Source organism: Dendrobates tinctorius, unplaced genomic scaffold, assembly GCF_039654945.1.
Source record: "Dendrobates tinctorius isolate UK_male_01 unplaced genomic scaffold, ASM3965494v1 ptg000144l, whole genome shotgun sequence".
Classification (NCBI taxonomy): domain Eukaryota; kingdom Metazoa; phylum Chordata; class Amphibia; order Anura; family Dendrobatidae; genus Dendrobates; species Dendrobates tinctorius.
In genome coordinates, this window is record NW_027361811.1 from 16,302,430 (window position 1) to 16,322,437 (window position 20,008).

A 20,008-nucleotide genomic window follows, 5' to 3' on the forward strand; every position below is an offset into this window, starting at 1 on the left:
CCTATCACTCCGCAGCTCCTCCATCCCCTAGTGTGAAACTAGCCTAAGACAGCCTCGTTCAGACGCTCATAGACTTACACTGAGAAGTGACTTCTGGTCCACCCATGTCTAAGGGGGGTAATGTTCCTCCTTGTGGAAAGTGATACGTCAATTAAATATGCAAATTGTCTCTTCAGAGAAAGAGGATCTGGCCCACCCAGCAAACGCTGGAGTGATCCAACAGATCACAAGCTACAGAAGAGCATCTGGGTGGCGCCGAGAACAGAAGATGGCATCCGATAAGTATTTTACTAGGTGGTGGTAACATAATTAACAAAAACAAGCCAGATGGTGCTTTAAGTGGCGTGCACCTCGCCAGTAACTCTGCTCCTTTCCTGCTACCACTTTTGCAACATTTGACGAGTAGCCACGTACTGTTTCATCCCAACCTTATCCATTTTTTGAGGAGCAGTTTGAAAATGTTACAACTTATGACAGGGTATTTAATGGATGGGTGGTAAAAGCTTTGATGAATCGCCCCCATGCACTATGAACCATGCTAGGAGAGGTCAGGTGACATGAACAGGAATTGTGAATTGTTTTTTTCTTATAAAACAACTAAACCCTCTACTATTTATTTTAATCTATATTTTCCAAAATCTTAAAGGGAAACTGTCATCAGGTTTTTGCCATGTAATCTGAAGACCGTATTGCTTTAGGGGTTGTGACACAGATTTCAGGGATGCCCCTCTTATTAAGCTCAGTGGTTTTGTTTTCTTGCAATCATTGCTGGGACATAGCAGCTCCTGCCTCCCTCCTGTGACAGGCAGCTCACTATCAATAGCCATTGTGTATGGAGAGCCTGGTGTGGGCGGGATTTGCTTCCTCAGCTCTGCTTCACTCTAAATCTAAAATTGTGTGAGAACGGCTGTAGCTAGTAGTCTAAGTGACACATTGTTGGATTCAGCTTCTCTTTGCCTACAAAAAAAAAAAAATAAAACCACATGCTGACAACTTCCCTTTAAGTCGAGAATTAAAAATAGAAATCCAAAGCATTCTCCAACGTAAAAATATAGGACGGGAGGGAAGGATAAAGCCCAGAATACACAGACAATGTCAGCGCGTTCTTTTCCTTCTCTTACAGACAGTTGTATGACAATATCCGAGCAACACGGTTTATTACAACAGAACCTTTACAGGTTTCAGGAAAACATTCTGTTTTTAGACTGTTCACCGCCTGCAAACAAATTGTTGTTTAAGATCTGCAGTATGAAAATCAACAGTGCAGAACATGCAATCTGTTCCAATTGCAGCCTGAAGAGGAAGAAGAAAAAAATGCATAGAAATGAAAATAAACAGGGTCGCAATGTGGAGTTTAAAGCAAGGGGGAACTTGAGTATATTAAAGACCCCTCTGCAATAAACAAAGTCAGGGACCATGTACAGGATGGCATTCTGTAAACTACACCCAAAAATTAATACTTCATTAAAAGTAACCCATTTGTAATATATCCTTCCTCACACTTAAAGCACCATGGAATAAATGGCGCAATAATAATAACAATAAAAAGCAATGTGTTGTTTACACTGGACATCTTATGTTGTGAAAAGGCATTCAAAGTCCTTGTAGATCCACCTTAACCTTTTCCCAAATGAATATTTATCCTACTACTTGTGGAAAAAAATGATCTGTTTAGACAAGACGACAGCGCTTCCAATGCCCAAAGAACAATCTGTAATACATTTTTAAGTGCACAATTATCGGGAAACAAGAGTCTGTAGGAATGATAAACTCACCCTTAGGCTCTTTCAGCAGGGAAGGTCTGATACCCACACCAAAGGGGCAGATGGCGCTTCAGTGAAAGCCGTCTCTTTGTTGTTTACCCAGGCACATTTCCATCCACTTTTATACTGCAGCTCTGTCCCATTCATACAAGTCAGACTCAGATGCAGGGAAATGCAGTACCAGGCACAGCCACTACAAAATGTAAGGCACTGTGCCAGGAAAGCACTAAAAAGGCCCTTCAAATCAGCCAATCGGTGGGTGAGCCGGGAGTCAATTCTCCACCGATCTGAGGACCTATTAGAATTGCATCCGGAGAAACCCTTTATTTTTATACATGTTAAAACAATTTTTACACTTGTCTACATGGATCATCAGGGTATATAACATCTGTGGGTCAAAGATCAGTAGACGAGATTAGGTCTCATAGCAGAGACGTTACTCTCGGCTGTTACATTTAGCTATACTTATAAACTAGCAAATTATGAACAGCACAAAGTGCTTTTCTGTTTTATATTTTTAATATCCTTTTAATTTAGCTTTCCTAATGTACATAGGATTTAATATTTACGAGGGGTCTTTTAGGCTGTGTTCACATGTAGCTTTTTTTGCGTTTTCACGGCGATTTTAAACGCGCGATTTTGCCGCGAAAAGGCAAAAAAAACAGCATCCCATGCAATTCTATGGGATTCCACAATGCTGTGCTAATGCTGCGGATTTTCCCGCAGCGGAAAAATACGCACAATGCTCATTAATTTTGCGGAATCGCTGCGATTCTGCACCCATAGGATTGCATTGTTCTGCTTACTTTCCGCATGTTGCTGTGCCCACCATGCGAAAAGTAAGCAGAACATTTGCGAATGGTACCCACGGTCTGGAGGAGAGGAGACTGTCCTCCGGATACCATATCCCTGTAAAAAAATAGAATTAAAATAAAAAAAAAGTCATATTCTCACCTTCTGATGTCTCTCGCAGCGTCACCAGGCTTCAGCGATGCTGCCGGCAGGTCCCGTTCCCAGTGATGCATTGCGACAATGACCTTTTATAACGTCACAGTCTCGCGACACTGTAGCCGTCTCGCGAGACCACGACGTCAAAGGTCATTGTCGCAATGCATCACTGGGAACGGGACTTGCCGGGAGCATTGCGAGGATCGGGAGCGCTGCGCGGGACGTCAGAAGGCGAGAAAAAAAAAATACCATTTTTTTTTTTTAACATTAGATCTTTTTACTACTAATGCTGCATAAGCAGCCTCAATAGTAAAAAGTTGGTCACACTTGTCAAACACTATGTTTGACAAGTGTGACCAACCTGTCAATCAGTTCTCCAAGCGATGCTACAAATCACTTGGAAAACGCTAGTGATCTGCAAGCTAATTATGCTTACAAATCGCTAGTTTTTCCGTGGGAAAATCGCGGGAATTTAAAATGTGGTTTTCCCGTGGAATGGAATTCTGGAATTCCCGCGGTAACTAGGTTTGTAAAAAATAAAAATAAAACAGCCTCAAATGCTTTTTCTTGGTCTGAAAATTGTCACTCTACTCAAGTTCGATTCACCAGCTGTATTTTGTGGGTGAGCCAAGCAGCAATGTGGTATCCCGATACCCGTTCTACTGCTGCTGAATGAGTCAGTTGTCGTGTGGCAGTAGATTTGTACCAGTGTGTCAGAATTAGTTTGGGCAATGAGTTAGAAGATGTAATGTGGTATCCCGTTACCCGTTCTACTGCTGCTGAATGAGACAGTTATCGTGTGGCAGTATTCGTTTGGGCACTGAGTGAGGAGATGTAATACTTTGCATTGTATACAGACTATTTATAAATGTGCTTTGCTGCCATCTACTGGCCAATGTGTATATGAAAGTTAAGTGATTATTCTCCTCATAAGCAGCCATAGAAATGGCGGGGAGGAGAGCCTCCCAGCTCAGGGCTCTCGCACTTCCTGAACACTGGAACAAATCAGTTTGGGGCAGTTCAAGCTGCCTGACGGAGCAAACACTACTGCTTCCAGCATAGTTTCCATACCTGTTCATGCTGGGGGGACATCTTTCTCCTCATAATCTCCTTCACAAAGGAGTGACACCTCATCCAGTCAGGAGAGGTAACGCTGCACATATGCTCTCCTGCATTCTTGTTTTTCCTGTTTGCTTCTAGTCAGGATCAGATTCACGTGGCCACCACGCCATTGTCTTTGCTTAACCTACCCCCTGTGAAAGGGAACGGTAGGCCCAAAACTGTGAATAGTTCCACACTTTAGTGTGTCTCCACAGAGAGCTAATCTGTAAAGGTCTCTACAGTGTAATATTTCTTGGACTGCGCATAGCATTTCCTCTAATAGGAAGTGAAGAGAACTCTGCTCCAGCCGCTCTGAGAGGCCATAACCTCGCTTGTCTCATGAGGAGAGAACAACTAATTTCATATGCACAATGTACTGTAGCCCTTTACCTCTTTAGGTAAAATTGTTATATTTAGATCACCTGCCTATCAGGCTGCTTGAGATTGTACAAACCCCACGGGTGCTCCTAAACCTGCACCCAGACACCACTGCTACAGGAGTGACCTCGGGGGTCCTATACCATCCACAAGTGCCACCTCCCGCTATTGACAATTGTTGTGGACACAAGAAAAGTGTTAAGGGGTCCAGTGACCCACCTCAGCTACCGTGACATCATTATCTGCTGCCAGTGGGATTACATGCCCCCTCTGACCCTCCTGCAACATCTGACGCCTCCCCAGTGGCCCACCACAGCAAGTACTCAATTTCCTTGCAGAGATGCAACAAGGAAAATGAAATATTCAGTTCTTACTGAAATCAATATACTGTCCATGGATATGCAAAGTCCTCCGGGGCAAGGGACACATTTTTTCCCCCTGATCTTCACTAACCTTTTTCTGTGAAATCAGAGTTTCAGAACACAGTGCTTGAAAACAGGTTTGTAACACCAGAGAACCCCTTACAAATAAGATTAATCTAAAATATAAAACGTCTTTTATTTTTTCATTACTAAAATGGTTTTGGAATAAAACAGAACATGTGTCTCCGTGGTAACAGACTACAAACCAGCTTTGTAGTCGGATCTTGAAGTCAATCGCTTTTCACCCCGAGGCTTTTTTTCCCCTGTGATTTGTATCATATGTAAAAACATGGACCATTGCATCAGTATATCGGATCAGAGTTTCATTAATGGTTCGTCAGTGTTACCATCAGTTTCATCAAGGATTTTTCATGCGTACAAACAAAACAAAAAAAAAAACAAAAAAAAAAAAACAAAGCATTCCCTATTTATTGCAGCGTTAATTATTGGCAGTGCCCCCATTGCAGACTGATGCCATCTGTGTGTCGTCTGATTTTCAAAGACACACAGACATATTGGTAATTTTGATCTCTAACGCGGATCAAAAAGGGACATATGGTTCACAAGAAAATAAAAACAAGAATCATATAATGTTAGAGTTGGAAGGGACCTCCGGGGTCATCGTGTCCATCCCCCTGCTCAATGCAGGATTCACTAAATGAAAAAACACAACGAAGACTTGGCACGAGTTCTTCCCGTGACTTACAGGATGTCTGCACAAGTCTTCCCTACTTTTTGGTAATGGAAAAATTGGTAGCAAATGGTAAGGAAGTATGGCTGCTAAATTACACTTCCCAGCATGGAGATACGAAGATTTGTAAAGAAAAAACACACGGTAATACTATATCACTTTCTACAAAATTTGCTTCATTTTAGAAAAAAAAAAAAAAAAAAATGGGTAAACAAAAAATTGGTTGAGAAGGTACAGTTAGCCCTTCACACCATATGTATTGAAAGCAATAAATACAATGTAGGTTATATGCCTAATGCCCACCAGGCGATGGCAGGTTAAAGGGATGGTACCGGTTGCGGCCAGGATCTATATTCAAGTAATTCCAGCATCCAGGAAGGAAAGGGGTAATGGCCTTTTCACCTCCTACTTGTGCTTGAAGAGCTTGCAGCAAAATGTTATTCATGGCTGAACACAGCTTCCCAGATCTGTCTTTTTTATTGGGGAACTTCACAGGAAATAAAAGGTTACTTTTTCTCCATTTATAACCCTTAATTGACTACCAGTATTCTCCTGCGGTCAAAGGGGCACAAAACAGAATAAGAAATAGCCCATTAAATGCAGGCCACAATCAGAACATTGCACTCTACCTCCGCCGGCAAGGATCAGAGAGTGCCGATTTCCTTGTTAAAAGACAGAGGCATAATTGAGGCAATATCTTCACTTCAGATTGATTATTCCGCGACCCTTATCCACATCTTCACTCAGCAATTTGAATTTTAATGAAAGTAAATGGAATAATTAGCATTTCAAAGTGTGTTTGATACACTGAATAAAGAGGAATAGACTTTTATGTATAATCTATACACAAAAGAAAAAGCATTTGGGAGGGGGCGAAGAAGAAAAGTACAGTTGTAGCACCTTCATTAGAATAACTTAGCGGCTTGCACCAGCTGTATAATTATAGATGGGAATAATGTGTTATTAAACTATGATTTCTCACCTCCGCATTGTGATGCCAAACAGACAATATGTCATTGTTACCCTGTCTTTTCTATAGCATGAAAACAAAATGACTGCTCAGATCCGCAGTCTGACAGAACACGTGAATACAGCTGCCATTACCAGACCTAACATATGGGAGAATTTACTTTTACGGCCATAAGGGAGAAAATAGTCCAGTCATGTTGGCACCAAAAATAGTCTCCAGAAATCATTCTCTTACATGGACTTATAAAAGTGGCCTGCATAGTGTTGGTGAGCCATTTTATGGTTAATACATGGAGAAAAAGCATCAAGGATGGTCGTAAAATGGCCATATACATTCAATAGCCATCAGCCAAATGAGTGTTGGTAACCGACATCCAACCATATGTAAAGGCCCCCAAATGTATCAGATAAATGTTAGCTAAATCCACTGATTTCAATAGGATCAGCCAACCATTTAATGTGTATGAGGGGCTTCCCAACTGTCTTCCTTGAGAAGATGTCAGAGGTCATGCGGATTGACCATTGGAATTCAATCAGCCGACCCTTTCGTTCAACAGGGAGAAAAGCCGCTGCCACATGGTTCTGCCAGAGGCTCTCTCAAAGAGACTAAAGTAAGCCTAGTGTGTATGGCCAGCTTACCTCCCGGGAGAACAAACAGAGCAAAATGCCCAATTCGTTCTCCCCCCTACATTGGATGTCATTGGGTTGGCCTAACATCTAACACATAATACACATTGGATTCATTCAACTTTAGTAATGTGTATGGCCAAAATTGCCCACAGGCATGCTTTTGAATTCTACTATTCTTCATAACAAATCACCATGGACATGAACCCTGCGCGTTTTGGTAGCAAATACATCAGAAACCTTCAATGCATTGTATGGTGCAACTCTTAAGTGAGTCAAAGGCTTCATAGTAGTTCACGAGGCCATTGTGTTTCAACAAAAAAATAATTTGAGAAAAATATTATATTGAACCAGATTCTGCAGAGCAAAATTTATGAATTTTGTGTGTATACTGTATTCATGCGTATGTGTTTATGCGTGTATGTATGTATAGATGATCCCACTTTCGAGTGGGTCGCTAGCCTACTGTATTTGGCACTGCAACAAAAGATCAACATCTGATTATTCCTTCCCCTCTATTGTCTATAATATTGGACTAAAAATATAAGAATGGCTAAAATGAAAAAGGCTAAAACAAAAAAGGAAAGCGCTAAAATAATGAATAAACTAGAACCAGCATCCGGCACGGGCAGAAACGATGATGAAAAGAAAACATACCCCAATGATTGCATTCAGCTCTGCCATCGTCACTTGTTTGGCACGTTCCACAGCTTGTACCACTTGTTGTTGGTGCTATTAAGAGAAGAAGAATTTATAATTTACTATGACTTTTTGCTCGCCGTTTCTAGATACCTTTTAGCTTCTCTTAAGTAAAGCAATGGGCATATTTCCCAGCTGCCAGCTCTCAAAGCCTCGGTGTGGAGAGGACCACAGTACAGCTACTGTATGTGCCTCGGCAGCACTTCCTAGTGTTTATTTCTCGACATTCCTCCCCGCAATATGCAAACATACTGGTGACTGCTTGTTGGCTTCTGCTTTCATTGCAGATTGTGCACAAGTTAACAAGGTGTGGGGAAAGATCCTGCCATAAGGAAATAATTAGAGAACCTTAATCAACATTAACCTCAACCTTTCCTCTAACTGGTTCCCAAAGTAAACATCCCCTGCTGCAGAGACTGCGGCTCATATACACTGCACTGTGCTGAGCATACATGTCCCTGCATGGGCAATTTCCTTCATGACCTCATCAAATAGCAGACTAGAAGTGGTTTACCAAAGATCAGCAGGGAAGAGTGGAAATGCCTTAATTGCTCCTATAATGTATTACCATTGTATGCGCCATTATTGCACTCAGCCTTCTAAGAGCGATCTACAGGGCAAACTTCAAAGGAATCTTTACAAAAAGGAATACATCAGTAGATGGGAGATTTTTTATTTTTTTATACGGTTGGCATGAAATATACACATAGGGGACTTAGTAATACAGTGAAGTAGGTAATCCGCCATAAGAACGCAGTTACTATGTGAATCAAGAGGTTCTGCTCATCGGATTTAAAATATGAGGTAGTCTTACCACCTTAAAAAAGGCACAAAAAGGCATCCGAGAATAAATGAGTTAAAAAAAAAAAAAAAAAAGGAGTAAAATAACACATTTGCTGTCATTTTAATTAGGTACTTTTTCTCAGTGCAAGCATATAAGAGTTGGAAGCAACAGGATTAAAGTATTGGTTAATGAGGCGGAATTAAAGTCAGCATGGGCCAATTAGGAGAATTATGGTACAATCTGTTCAATGAAATAAAATTAAAAAAAAAAAAAAAAAAAAAAAAAGGACCAAACACATTCTATCTATAATACATCAAAGACATGGTCACAGGACAGGGCAGTTAGCTAGGCATGGTCTCCTCCCCGCAGAGCTGACCTACAAAATTGTGCCCCATGACCATACTGGCGGCCATTCTTGCTCATCAATAGCAACAACACAGTCAGACACTTTTTAAAAGAGGCTTGAGAACAGTAAAGGCACGTCAGGTCGCTTTCTTCTGCTAAAAATCATAACGTGTGATTGGCACAGAATCTTAAGAACATTTGGGATCAACACGGATTGATTTGGCCGTATAGATCAGAGCGAGATCGGAACGCAGTGCATGGACTGGCAGGCAGCTCTCCATGGACTGTCCAAACGGTGACAGGTTCATGTATCTCTATGCAGCTCGAGTCGGGAGAGCCGCCGGCCAGTCTGGGCACTGCGCTCCAATCTCGCTCCGATTTGTAGGGCCACTTGGCGATATGTCAATATTAAAAACAGACAGGACAGATTACAGTCTAGGCTTGGACCATGAATGGAGGATGTGTGAAACCGCCCCAATACTGAAACATTTTGCAGGAAAACAGTAATGTTACCCACATAAAGCATCTGGTGTTACCTACATGGCAATTAATATGAGTACTGTGAGTAAACTGCTGTTCATCTGCCCAAGATCAGAGCTATTCACACATTTTTTCTGATAAGTGAACCTGTTCTGTAAAGGAAATCTGTCACCAGGTTTCTGCTACCCCATCTGAGAAGAGTTTGATAAACAGAGACAAATGATGTATCACTTACTGGGCTGCTTGCTGTAGTTTTGATATAATTACTTATATGCTGCCGATCTACCAGTTCTCTGAATGCGGAGCTCTGCAGCATTATACACGGTCACTGTACATAGGCAGAAAGCTGGCTATCAGCAGTTATAGGGGTGGGGTTATACAGAGCACATGGATAGGCTTGCCTACATGGCAGCAGGTATACTAGTCCTCTAGTGATAATCTCCTTCTCATAAAACAGTGATTTTATCAAAACTAGAGCAAGCAGTCCAGCAAGTGATACATTACAGAGATCAGGGACTCTGTCTCTACATTCTTAAAGTCATGAAAAGATGTTGTGACTTCTTCCCTCCCAACCCCCTTTTTTTTTTTTTAAATATAAATTGAGTAGTGCATTTTCTCCTATACAACAGATGACCACTACATAAATTCACAAATTAGCCAAGTTGTAAGCAAGAGTTGGTGAATCGAAGGCAAGAATGCAGCAGCTGCGGAAACTTGGACAAACATTCAGTTGGCGCTGTATACAAGTAGACTGTTCTTGGGCACGTGATTTGCAAGTGAACAGCCATTTATATATAAAATAGTCATGTTAATTGCCACACAGTTAACAGATGCTATGCTTTGTAGGTGATGCTGCTGTTCTGCAAAATTATTCAGCGTCAGGCCAGATTCACACATCAGACATTCACGGTCCAAGTAGAAATGTGTGGGCCGGGTACAAATCTCCCACCCTAAATTCAACTGTTCCATTGGCATACATTAGGCTATTCAGTTTGCGTCAAGGCACATACAGCTGGTCCATACTTGGGACACCTACAGAGGTCCAGTCACCAGAAGCGTCCAGAAATTCGATTCATGCTGCTCCCAAGAATTCTTGTTTTCATCTTTTTAAAACTGCACCATATGGACCCCGAAAAATGGACAGCTTTATTTACTGACAATTTTTATGGTTTTTCTGAGATGTTGATCACCGGATTCTCGGGGGGAGTGGGCATCTTCAGGCTGCTCTGCATAAGTACCCTGTGAGCAGGCCTCCTTGGTAATAAAAATTAGCACTAAATAAAAAGTCCCACATCTCTGAAACCATACAATGGGTATAAGGGTATGTTTCCATGGTCAGTACTGGCAGCGCTTTGGATGCAGCACATGTCCGCTCCGTCCAAAGCGCTGCCGGCTGTTGTACGCGAGGTTGATACTGGATGTGTTCATTGAACCGTGCGGAATCACCGCGTCCTATACATTGTATGGGTGACTATCTTGCAGAGACGGAGCGTCTCCGCAAGATAAATAGACATGGTGTGGTCTAGAAAGACACACCGCATGTCCGGTTACGCTGGGAAGCCGCGATTGTCCCTGCACGCATAGTGGATGGGATTTCATAAAATCCCCCCACTATGCTGTAGCATCTGGCCGCAGCGTCCAATCCTCAGCGTTTACTGACCGTGGAAATAAAATAAGAGGCAATAAAAACATGATCGCTGGGGGTCCATTGGGACCTCACCATTCCTCAAAATAGAGCGTGAGTGCACACACGTGACCACCGCTTTATCTACTTCTTTGGGTGTGACATATAGCACAGTCAATAACAAAAAAAAAACAACCAATGGAGAAAGATATTTTGTTCATTACACGTAATAGTTTTGGGGGGTTATCAGGGTAAAGCAAAAAAAAAAAACAAAAAAAAAACACAACACAGCACACATCACAAAATCAAATGCACACGGATGGTGTCCACCAATTTTTGGACAGGATTTCAAGAATATTTTCTGTATTAATAATGTCCTTTGCAGGCCGATCCCTGCAACTACGGTACTTTGATATTCACAAGTACTGAAGTCTGGGTACAGGGAAATCTCTTCTCTAAATTCCATCCTACATCTTTCTGCCATGGTCATTAATTGAACTCGCCTTCTTCTAAGATATTCCAGATGTCAAGTCAATTGTGAAGGATAAGGGTACGTGCCCACAAACCGGAGGTGCTGCGGGTTTCACGCTTCGTACTTCTGTAGTGTCAAACCCGCACCGGCCAGATGTTACAGCATAGTGGGTGAACTTTCAAGAAATCCCATGCCCACTATGCGTCCACAGAAGCCCGAAGGCTCACCCGCGGAGACTGACAAGCTGCCTGTCTTTCCAGACCGCAGCGTGTCAATTTCTCTTGCGTTCAACAGAAGGCAGTGCTTTAGACACAGCAAACATGCGCTATGTCCAAAGTGCTGCTAGTTCCGGATCATGGGCACCCGGCCTAAGAAAGCAAAGTTAGCGAATGCTGTAATTCTGGTCTAGCACACTTTAGGTTACTTTCATGCATTTGTCAGCCAAACAAGACCAGGTACTGATCTGCTCATTAGGCCTCGTTCACACGTTCAGTATTTTACATCAGTATCTGTAAGCCAAAATCAAGAGTGGAACAATCTGAGGAAAAAAGTTTAATAGAAACACCCACTCCTGGTTTTGGCTTACAAATACTGGAGGTAAAATATTGACCAAATACTGAGTGTGTCTTTATATTTATTCCAGTTTATGTTCCACTCCTGGTTTTGGATTAATAATACCGATGCAAATATGAACTCAAAGAGCGTATACCAATAGTGTAAGAGTGATGAAAACCTGGCCATTGAGGCTTCTGACGCAGAAATGAAGAGGTGGCTAATAAGTGGGCACACGCACAGATAACCGATGCTGGCCTTCCATCTCATTTGTCCGTTTAGACGTGAGGGACATTTCGGAACCACACACACAACTGCAATTCTACAAACCATTTTGTAGTCATTCATGTGAAGAGCCCCTGAATCAGACATGGTTTAAAATCAATTTCACTTCAAGGTCAGCGCTAGGAGGGGTTTTTTTTTTTTTTTTATGAGATTTTAAAGTCAACCTTCTTCTCATCAATCTATTACTGGCACTCTGGGACAGACAGACATTGCCGTAAGAGCTGCATCACATATACCATTGGGCAAACATTACAACCAACGAAAGCCAACACCGTTATTAGGGCATGTAAAATGGTCTCTTCCACAAGTATTACAACAGGATCTGCTGAGCTCAGCGATTGCCTGCAGTGGTGACTTACAACTACGGTGTAACGTCACAACTGCAGCCAAACCACAGAGATTGTAGAAGCCAAAGCTGGACGAGAGTGAATGTGTATTTGGATTTGTTATTTTACAAGCCAGGAAAAATTGGAAACCACTTTTCTAAAATTGGAGAACCCTTTACAGGTTCAGTTCAGAAGGTCTTTAAAAGGGTTCTCCCCTTTCAGAATATTTACATTCCAAGCTGGGTCTGTTCTTTACTACCTGGATCCAGCACAGACTCTGGAGGTGCATCTGGTATTGGCTCCGGTGCTGACCTATGTCAATGGAGCGACAGCTCTGAGAGGGGTTTCCACCTACGCATACAGAACCACCAAGCTCACCTATTAGCTGCCGCTCTGTCAACTTGATGTCAGCGCCGCAGTAGATACTGGACACTCTGGTTTAGCCAGGTAAGGACTGGGGCTGAAATTCAGCCCTGGCGTTTGAAATCACACAGGACCATGTTGTCACTGTCCCCAAGAACCAGATGGGATATATTACTAATATTACCCTGGATGGAGGAAAGGACCAATGTTTCTAATGATACCCGTGGCCTGCTGGGGTAAGTGACGGAGCCAGCGACTTTATGCTCCTTCACAACTCTTAATAGTATGGATGTCTTGATAACACCGATTCTGTTAACATAGTAGACAAAAGCAGCCCACGAGCAGACAGGCCCTTCTGGCATTTGCCAGAATTGCCAGATGGCCATTCCGGCCCTGGATGCAACCCCTGAGACTCATCGCTGGTCCCAGGGAGTAATGAACAGTTTATAATTAACTCAGCCAAAGATTTTTTTTAAAAAGGGACGATCTCTTATTGTTTCAGACAGTTAGCATTCTGATGTCCCTTATGGACATAGTACAGAAAAAAAAGCCTAATGGATTCTATTACTTTTTTTGGAGAAAAAGTAACGACATGATAAACCATTTTACATATGAATCACTTTTCGTGCATTTTCCAAAGTCCTAGAAAGAACAAGGTGAATAATGTCTGCCTTTAACTCCACTTGAGATTAAGGAAATCATGGTTTTGAAGAAAAAAAAAAAAAAAATAGAAAATGTCTACAGTACTTGATGACAAGTTTGCATTTTCCAAGAAATGGTTAGCCAAAGACGACATTTTGTTGATTTTAAGAAGCGCTAGCATTTGTGGTGCCTAACCTCACTTCTGCCAGCATTTAATGCCTATCATCAAGGGAGCAGAACGCTTCCCTACCTATTCTGGCAATTTTTCAATCTAGTCTATTAGACGCCATTCTGACAAACAGTCATAATTCTGAGCAACACCGGGCGCACATGACAAGCAAACAGCTGCATTACGCTTCGCGCATTAGAACATTTCCCACTATATAAGTGCATTTAAATTATATTGCTCCGAATTTTAATAAGACGCTGTGGATGAAACGAGTGGAGCAGCAAGAAAATGAAATACAAGCACCGCAAGACACGGGAAAAAATACTTAAGAGGATTTTTTTTTTTTTTTTTTTTTTCATAACTCACATGTCATTTAAATGGCATTACTTAGCTAGGTGACTACAAATGAAGCTCGCTTACCTCTTGGGACAAAAAAGGAATGACTTGTGCGCAGATAGCATTCAGTCTCTTGACAATTTCTGCCTGCAGAGATGGAAAGAAAAAAAAATAAAATATATAAGAGCATTTCATTAAGGAAAGCATTTCACGGCCCCCTTATTTTCCACAGATAGAACGTATTAACATCTGATATATTAAATTATGTATACCAACTGCATCGCCTCTAAATAAACACCTATGAAGAGAGCGCGGGCGAACCCGGCGCTGTAAGAAGAACCACTAGGCTGCAGTAGGTGGGTGGCTCGTGTCCAAAACGTTCAGCTCAGCAGTATGGTAATAAGGCCAGTTCTCTAAAGTTTTTGTTACAATGAAAAGCACAGCCAAAATTTCCATTCACAATTTGCATTTTTCTTTTTTTTTTTTTTTTTTTTTTTTTTTTTTTAAGTCTTTACTGCTAGATCAGTAGACCATTGAAAAACTGCAGAGGTTGCCAAGTCAGCCTTGAAACCTGACAGTGACACATTAATGAGAACATCCGAGCGGCATTTGACACCATCCAATGAGTTAACGGCTCAAGTATCTATAGCTTATCTAGCAAGCGGCTGGGAGGCTGCACAGGAATTACAGAGAGACAATAAAAACTAATACATGCGGGCAGCGAAATATCAGCCGCTCATTACATTTATGGGATAAACACGCAAAAAAGTGCCGAGTCCGGAGACTTGAGAGACCCTCAAAATATAATGTATGGCATGCAGAAATACTAATATTAGAAGGAACATTACAGACTCAACCCATTAACAGTCTGCCAAGAGATGCAGATTCTGTGCGGAAAATCCAGCAGGCCAATCGGCAACATGTGCACATACCCTTAGACCGCACCGCAGCATGTCTATCTTGCGGAGACGCTCAGTCTCCACAAGATATATATCAAAAAGCCAGCTGCACTTTGGACGGAGCTGCGTCCAAAGCGCTGTAAATACGGACGGTGGAGACATACCCTAAAAGGGAATGTTCCGCCTTTTACATATCTTGTTTAGATCTCAATCTTACGTAAAATAAAGTAAAAATTACAATATCTTTGGGGGAGATTATGGTCCAAAAACCTTATACAGACATTGGTTTCGATAGTAGACTTCAGCCACCACCTGGGGAGCTCAGGAGCTTATGGTATACTGATTTTTTTTTTTTTTTTTTTACACTCAAATTATTACAGATTAAAACCAAGTGTGTGGGGGAAATGGAACGCTGCAACAGAAAATGGAGGCCCATACAATCCTGCCTAGAAATTCATTCAGTACAGATTACACGCATTTATGAAAAAAATATGAAAACTGTATAAAAAAAAAAAAATGAAAAGTAAACATTTAGCTATTGAAACTGAGGAGTGTCATGGCCACTCAGGATACGTACACACTGCCTGTGCACCTAGCCTACAGTATATGTAAGGAGGTTTTCCGGTGTATGCTTGTAAGGTCACCACTAGTGCTGAATGAGCATTGAAATGATAGCGTGCTGGAAGGGAATGTGAACCTCGAGCATTTTTCCGGAGGACGGTCTCTCTCTCTCTAAAGCTCACAAGGAGTCCAGCTGACAAGAGTCCCCGCGTTCCCAGCAGGGGAATTCTCCGCTTCAGTGCAGAGCGCAGCTTAGCTTCTTAAGGAGACCAGAGCACCATGCGATACTCAACCGAGTATCGAGCAGTGCCGAGAACGCTCGCCCATCAATAGTCACCACAGGAGACTTAAAGGGTGTTCTTCCAGCCTCAGTCTGGCCGTAAGTGCCTGCAAACCATTTGCTTAACTGTATAAAAAAAAGAACAGACTAAGCTTTCCTATACAGAGGGCCAATGCAAAGAAATGTACACAATGCCGTAAAGCAAGATACTATGAGATATATTCGTTTTTAATAGTTGGTCTCGATAGTGGACAGATGCCTCAACATCCATCCTGACTGTGCCTACTGTCGGGTGCATATCCCCTGGGCTAATGTGGCTGCCACTGGTCACAGATGTCTGTGTACCAAGCTTTAGAACCCATAAGTCATAGACAACATTGTTATGTTTCTCAGTGCTGCTGATTGGCTAAGAGGGATCATGTGACAGCATGCGATGCCACAAGCAGGTAGAGCCTTATTTTCAGCTCCCGTTAGCGGATAGCTAGATTTACAGGCACTGACCTATTAGGTCCTTTCTAAATTAGGAGGAGAAAGGTGAAATACAGTTCAATAGTAGTATAGGTTCACATCATTACTGTGCTTATTACGTTGGGGCTTCAGCAAGAAACTTCGACAGAGCCGTTCGGGTGGATGAAGTGGACGGAGTCACTTTGGACACGGGCTGACCTCTGTGCTGGCACTGTTAACATGCACAAACCTGTGGCCCGACACGTTTGTGCATGTCTAAAAAAAGACTAATATGGCCGTGGTGGTGGTCAGACCGTGTCGAAGTGACTCCGTCCACTTCATCCAAACGAACAGCTGTCAAGGTTCTTCTCAGAATTCTACTTTTGGGGAATTCTGACAAACATTAATGTAGTGGTAAGCGGAAAGCACTGTACTTCTAGCTTCAGAAATCACCCCTCAATTTTACTACAAAGCATCACAACCAAGTTAATGGATTGGTGCCACATTAAATTGCTCATTTTTTAACTGCTTCTGTGAGCACATATTATCAATAGGAAGAAGTGTTAGCCGATACCAGGCGCCAACATGGGTGGATTGTCTATTTTTGGGGCACTTCTGGCAAGTCAGATGGCTGGGTCTAAAAGCTATAGAAGAAACATTAGTGAAAGCTAGATGGCAAAGTCAGTAGTTAGCCCAGTTTCGCACATCCGCGATCCGTTAAAAGGCCGTGACGTACAGATGGGTCAGGAGAACCCTGGCCAAAACTAGTAACATTATAAGGCAGTTCGGACCCTGTGGCCAGTACTTAGGCTGTGAAACACAGTTCCCGGCAGCTTCGACTCGCCCACTACCAGTGAGTGACAGGTCTCTGCGTAGATGAACACTTAAGGCCCGGTCACACACAGCGATCTCGCTAGCGAGATCGCTGATTTTGTGACGCCACAGCGATCTCGCCGGCGAGATACCTGCCGGGTATCGCTGATCGTGCTCGATCGGCCTGGGCCATTTTTTGATCGCTGGTCTCCCGCTAGCCAGAACGCATCGCTGCGTGTGACAGAGAGAGAGACCAGCGATCAGCGACGCTGGTTTCTAATGTGAACATTGGGTATCCAGGAGCCGCGGCTCTTAGATGCGCGATGTTTACCTTGGAAACCAGCGTGTACGCCGGTTTCCAAAGTAAACAGCGGGTATCCAAGAGCCGCGGCTCCTGGATACCCAATGTTTACATTAGAAACCAGCTTGCTCGCTGGTCCTGATTGCTGGAGGGGCTGTCTATGTGACAGCTCACCAGCGATCAGCCCAACGTTGTCCCAGCGATCCCATCCATGTCGGATCGTTGGTGGGATCGCTGGGTCATCGTTATGTGTAACGGGGCCCTTAGAATAGCCACCAGGGTCCATCTTGTTTGACTAGTGTACAGCGGTGGCTATTAAAAGTATGATTCCCTCTGAAACAATGCAGCGTTTTAGAGTCAAACATACCTGGCTGAGAAAATACAGCCAGTGCCTAGTATAAGCTGCCCACAGATTCGGAAGCATGTCGCTTTAAAAACCGGCAAGATTTCATTTAATGGTCTCCACTTCAATACAAGTTACAAAGATGGACAATCCGGCCAACATTGAATTTTATAATCTAAACAGATTGACACTATCTGGTCTTAACAGTTAAGAGTTGGAAATAAGGAAGATAATATACCGAGAGACATGTATACACAAGAATATTGTACACCGAGTTGTATATACACATCAGTCCTACTTTATTATATGGGCAATTAAAACATTTTTATGAAAAATTGTTAAAAATATACATCAAACCAAGGAGAAAATATGTTCGATACTGAAAGTGGACACAGCGCGTAAAATGCCCAATGCGTTTTATGGGATTAAGTTATTACAGTAGGAGAAAAAGATGTTCCACAAAGCGTATCTCTCAGCCTTATAAACAGCTTCAGACACATAGCGAACCGCAGTGAACATGTCATATCGCCACAAACACCTTTGAAACACTTCAGAAGCATGCAAGGCGCATTTAAGTGTCATTCTTCCCCTTCAGACACCTACGGCGCAACAGAACTAGAAAGAAAAGAGGTTAAAGAAAAAAAATAAACTAGGCCGGTGTCGTAAAGTGTGTGATTTCACCACTTCCTCAGCAAAACCTAAAGGTACACCTTTCAAATCTACCCATATTATATGCTCTGTATCTATTCTCATATGTCTGTACATGTAATGAATAGTTTTTTCCTTAGCCGAGTAAAAAATGCATTTGTTTTTCATGAGAACCTGCAGCATGGAACTAGGAGCTGCTCCCTTAATACAGAAAGTCATGTTTTACTCCGCAACGCTGTGGTGTTTCAAAGAAAGTCTAAGGCTACATGCACACAGTCAGTATTTGGAGAGCTTTTTACCTCAGTATTTGTAAGCCAGGAGAGGAACAATCAGGGGAAAGTATAATAGAAACACGTCACCACTTCTGGATTTATCACCCAATGCTGGTTTTGGGTCACAGATACCAAGGTAAAAAAAAACTCAAATACTCAACGTGTCCATGTGGCCCAACTCAAAAATAAGGTTGGGTGTGGGGAAAGGAGCGTGGGTATGGCAACCTCCAGTTTCTCCCAGTCAGGCTCAGCATGGGGAACACCCATCAATGAAGCAAAGATCGCCGGACAGAAGCCGGAGGGTGCTACCCACTGGACTAACAGACCTAAACATTTTCAGCATTTTACAGTAAATCATAGCTTTTTCTGTAACGAGAGCCCTTCCCCACATTATCCTTGGGAATGGCTGAATGAAATGGCAGACAGGTTCCCTTTAATGTAATCTATTGAAGATGGTCAATGACTAAAATTCCCAATGCCATAAACCGGAGGGTTTTTTTATCCTAAAAAAACTAAACCAAACCTACAGCTCAATATCCAGTCTACTGACGATAATCATGGTGCGTGACAACGCCCTAGGGACAAATGTTAATTGACGAGAGACCTTTTAATAATATCTCGCCGTCTTCGCAGCCCTTTAACCTCCCACCATTTCGTATGTTGCCTTAGTAACTTTGGCGTCCCAAGAGATCAAGCTATAGAGACTTCTGGAGTTCATACTACGGGGCGTAACTTATTGTGCAGTAACACTATGGATACACGTTCCTAATGGGCTAGGATTTTGAAAGCAAGGCTAAACTAATGGCGCAGAGCCCAAACTGCTTTTCCAGCACAGCCATTAAAGGATGTAGGTTATTGCTGTTGTCACCATTGATATTTGTCATTGTAATGTAATTAGGGCCCTAAAATGATGCATTACAGCCCTTGGCACAACTTCTATTAAAATCTTTTCTTCTGCTCAGTGAGCTGCGACCTGCTTTCTGATGAACAACAGACAGACAGCTTTAGGGAGAGAAGAAGATTCATCCAATATACATGCATTTGTCTCCTCTCCCCCCCCCCCCCCACGACTCATGCAAAACATTACCACCATACTTTAAAAGGTGGGAGGGGGATAAAAAATAAAATATATAACATCCGTGCTTAGGAATTTCTGTCCAGCCTCTTGAAATTCTGATGACATCTGATAAATCTTGCTTGACAACAAATCTGTAGCCTGCAAACCCCGGGATTTTAATCTGCTATCCATCAGTTGATGCCAACCCAATCAAATTTGTAGGTTATGTGGGTCATGCATCCGTGAACACATACATTCATAAAAGATACGGTTTATCCCAATCCAAATTTCAAAAAGCTATTAGGCCTTGCTACATTTTCTAATGCCGTCCGACGCATTAAGAACCTTCCGTATCAACAGCTGCTAAATTATGGCTTCTCAATGCAGTGGGGCGATAGAAAACCCTCACAA

General features: G+C 42.4%; 1 protein-coding gene across 13 annotated transcripts in view; it reads right to left on the reverse strand.

Annotated features, from left to right (window-relative positions):
- LOC141049516 (transducin-like enhancer protein 4) overlaps nucleotides 1–20,008 on the reverse strand; it is a 188,951-nt gene that overhangs the window by 147,833 nt on the left and 21,110 nt on the right. For 9 of the 13 annotated variants that reach the window (XM_073546051.1, XM_073546050.1, XM_073546049.1 and 6 more), the window contains 2 exons: nucleotides 14,061–14,123; nucleotides 7,557–7,631 (listed from right to left, as the gene is read on the reverse strand). In XM_073546051.1, coding sequence (XP_073402152.1) covers nucleotides 7,557–7,631; nucleotides 14,061–14,123 — 138 coding nt within the window. The remainder of the gene's footprint in view (nucleotides 1–7,556; nucleotides 7,632–14,060; nucleotides 14,124–20,008) is intronic. The other 4 variants (XM_073546060.1, XM_073546058.1, XM_073546062.1 and 1 more) reach the window with 1 other exon arrangement.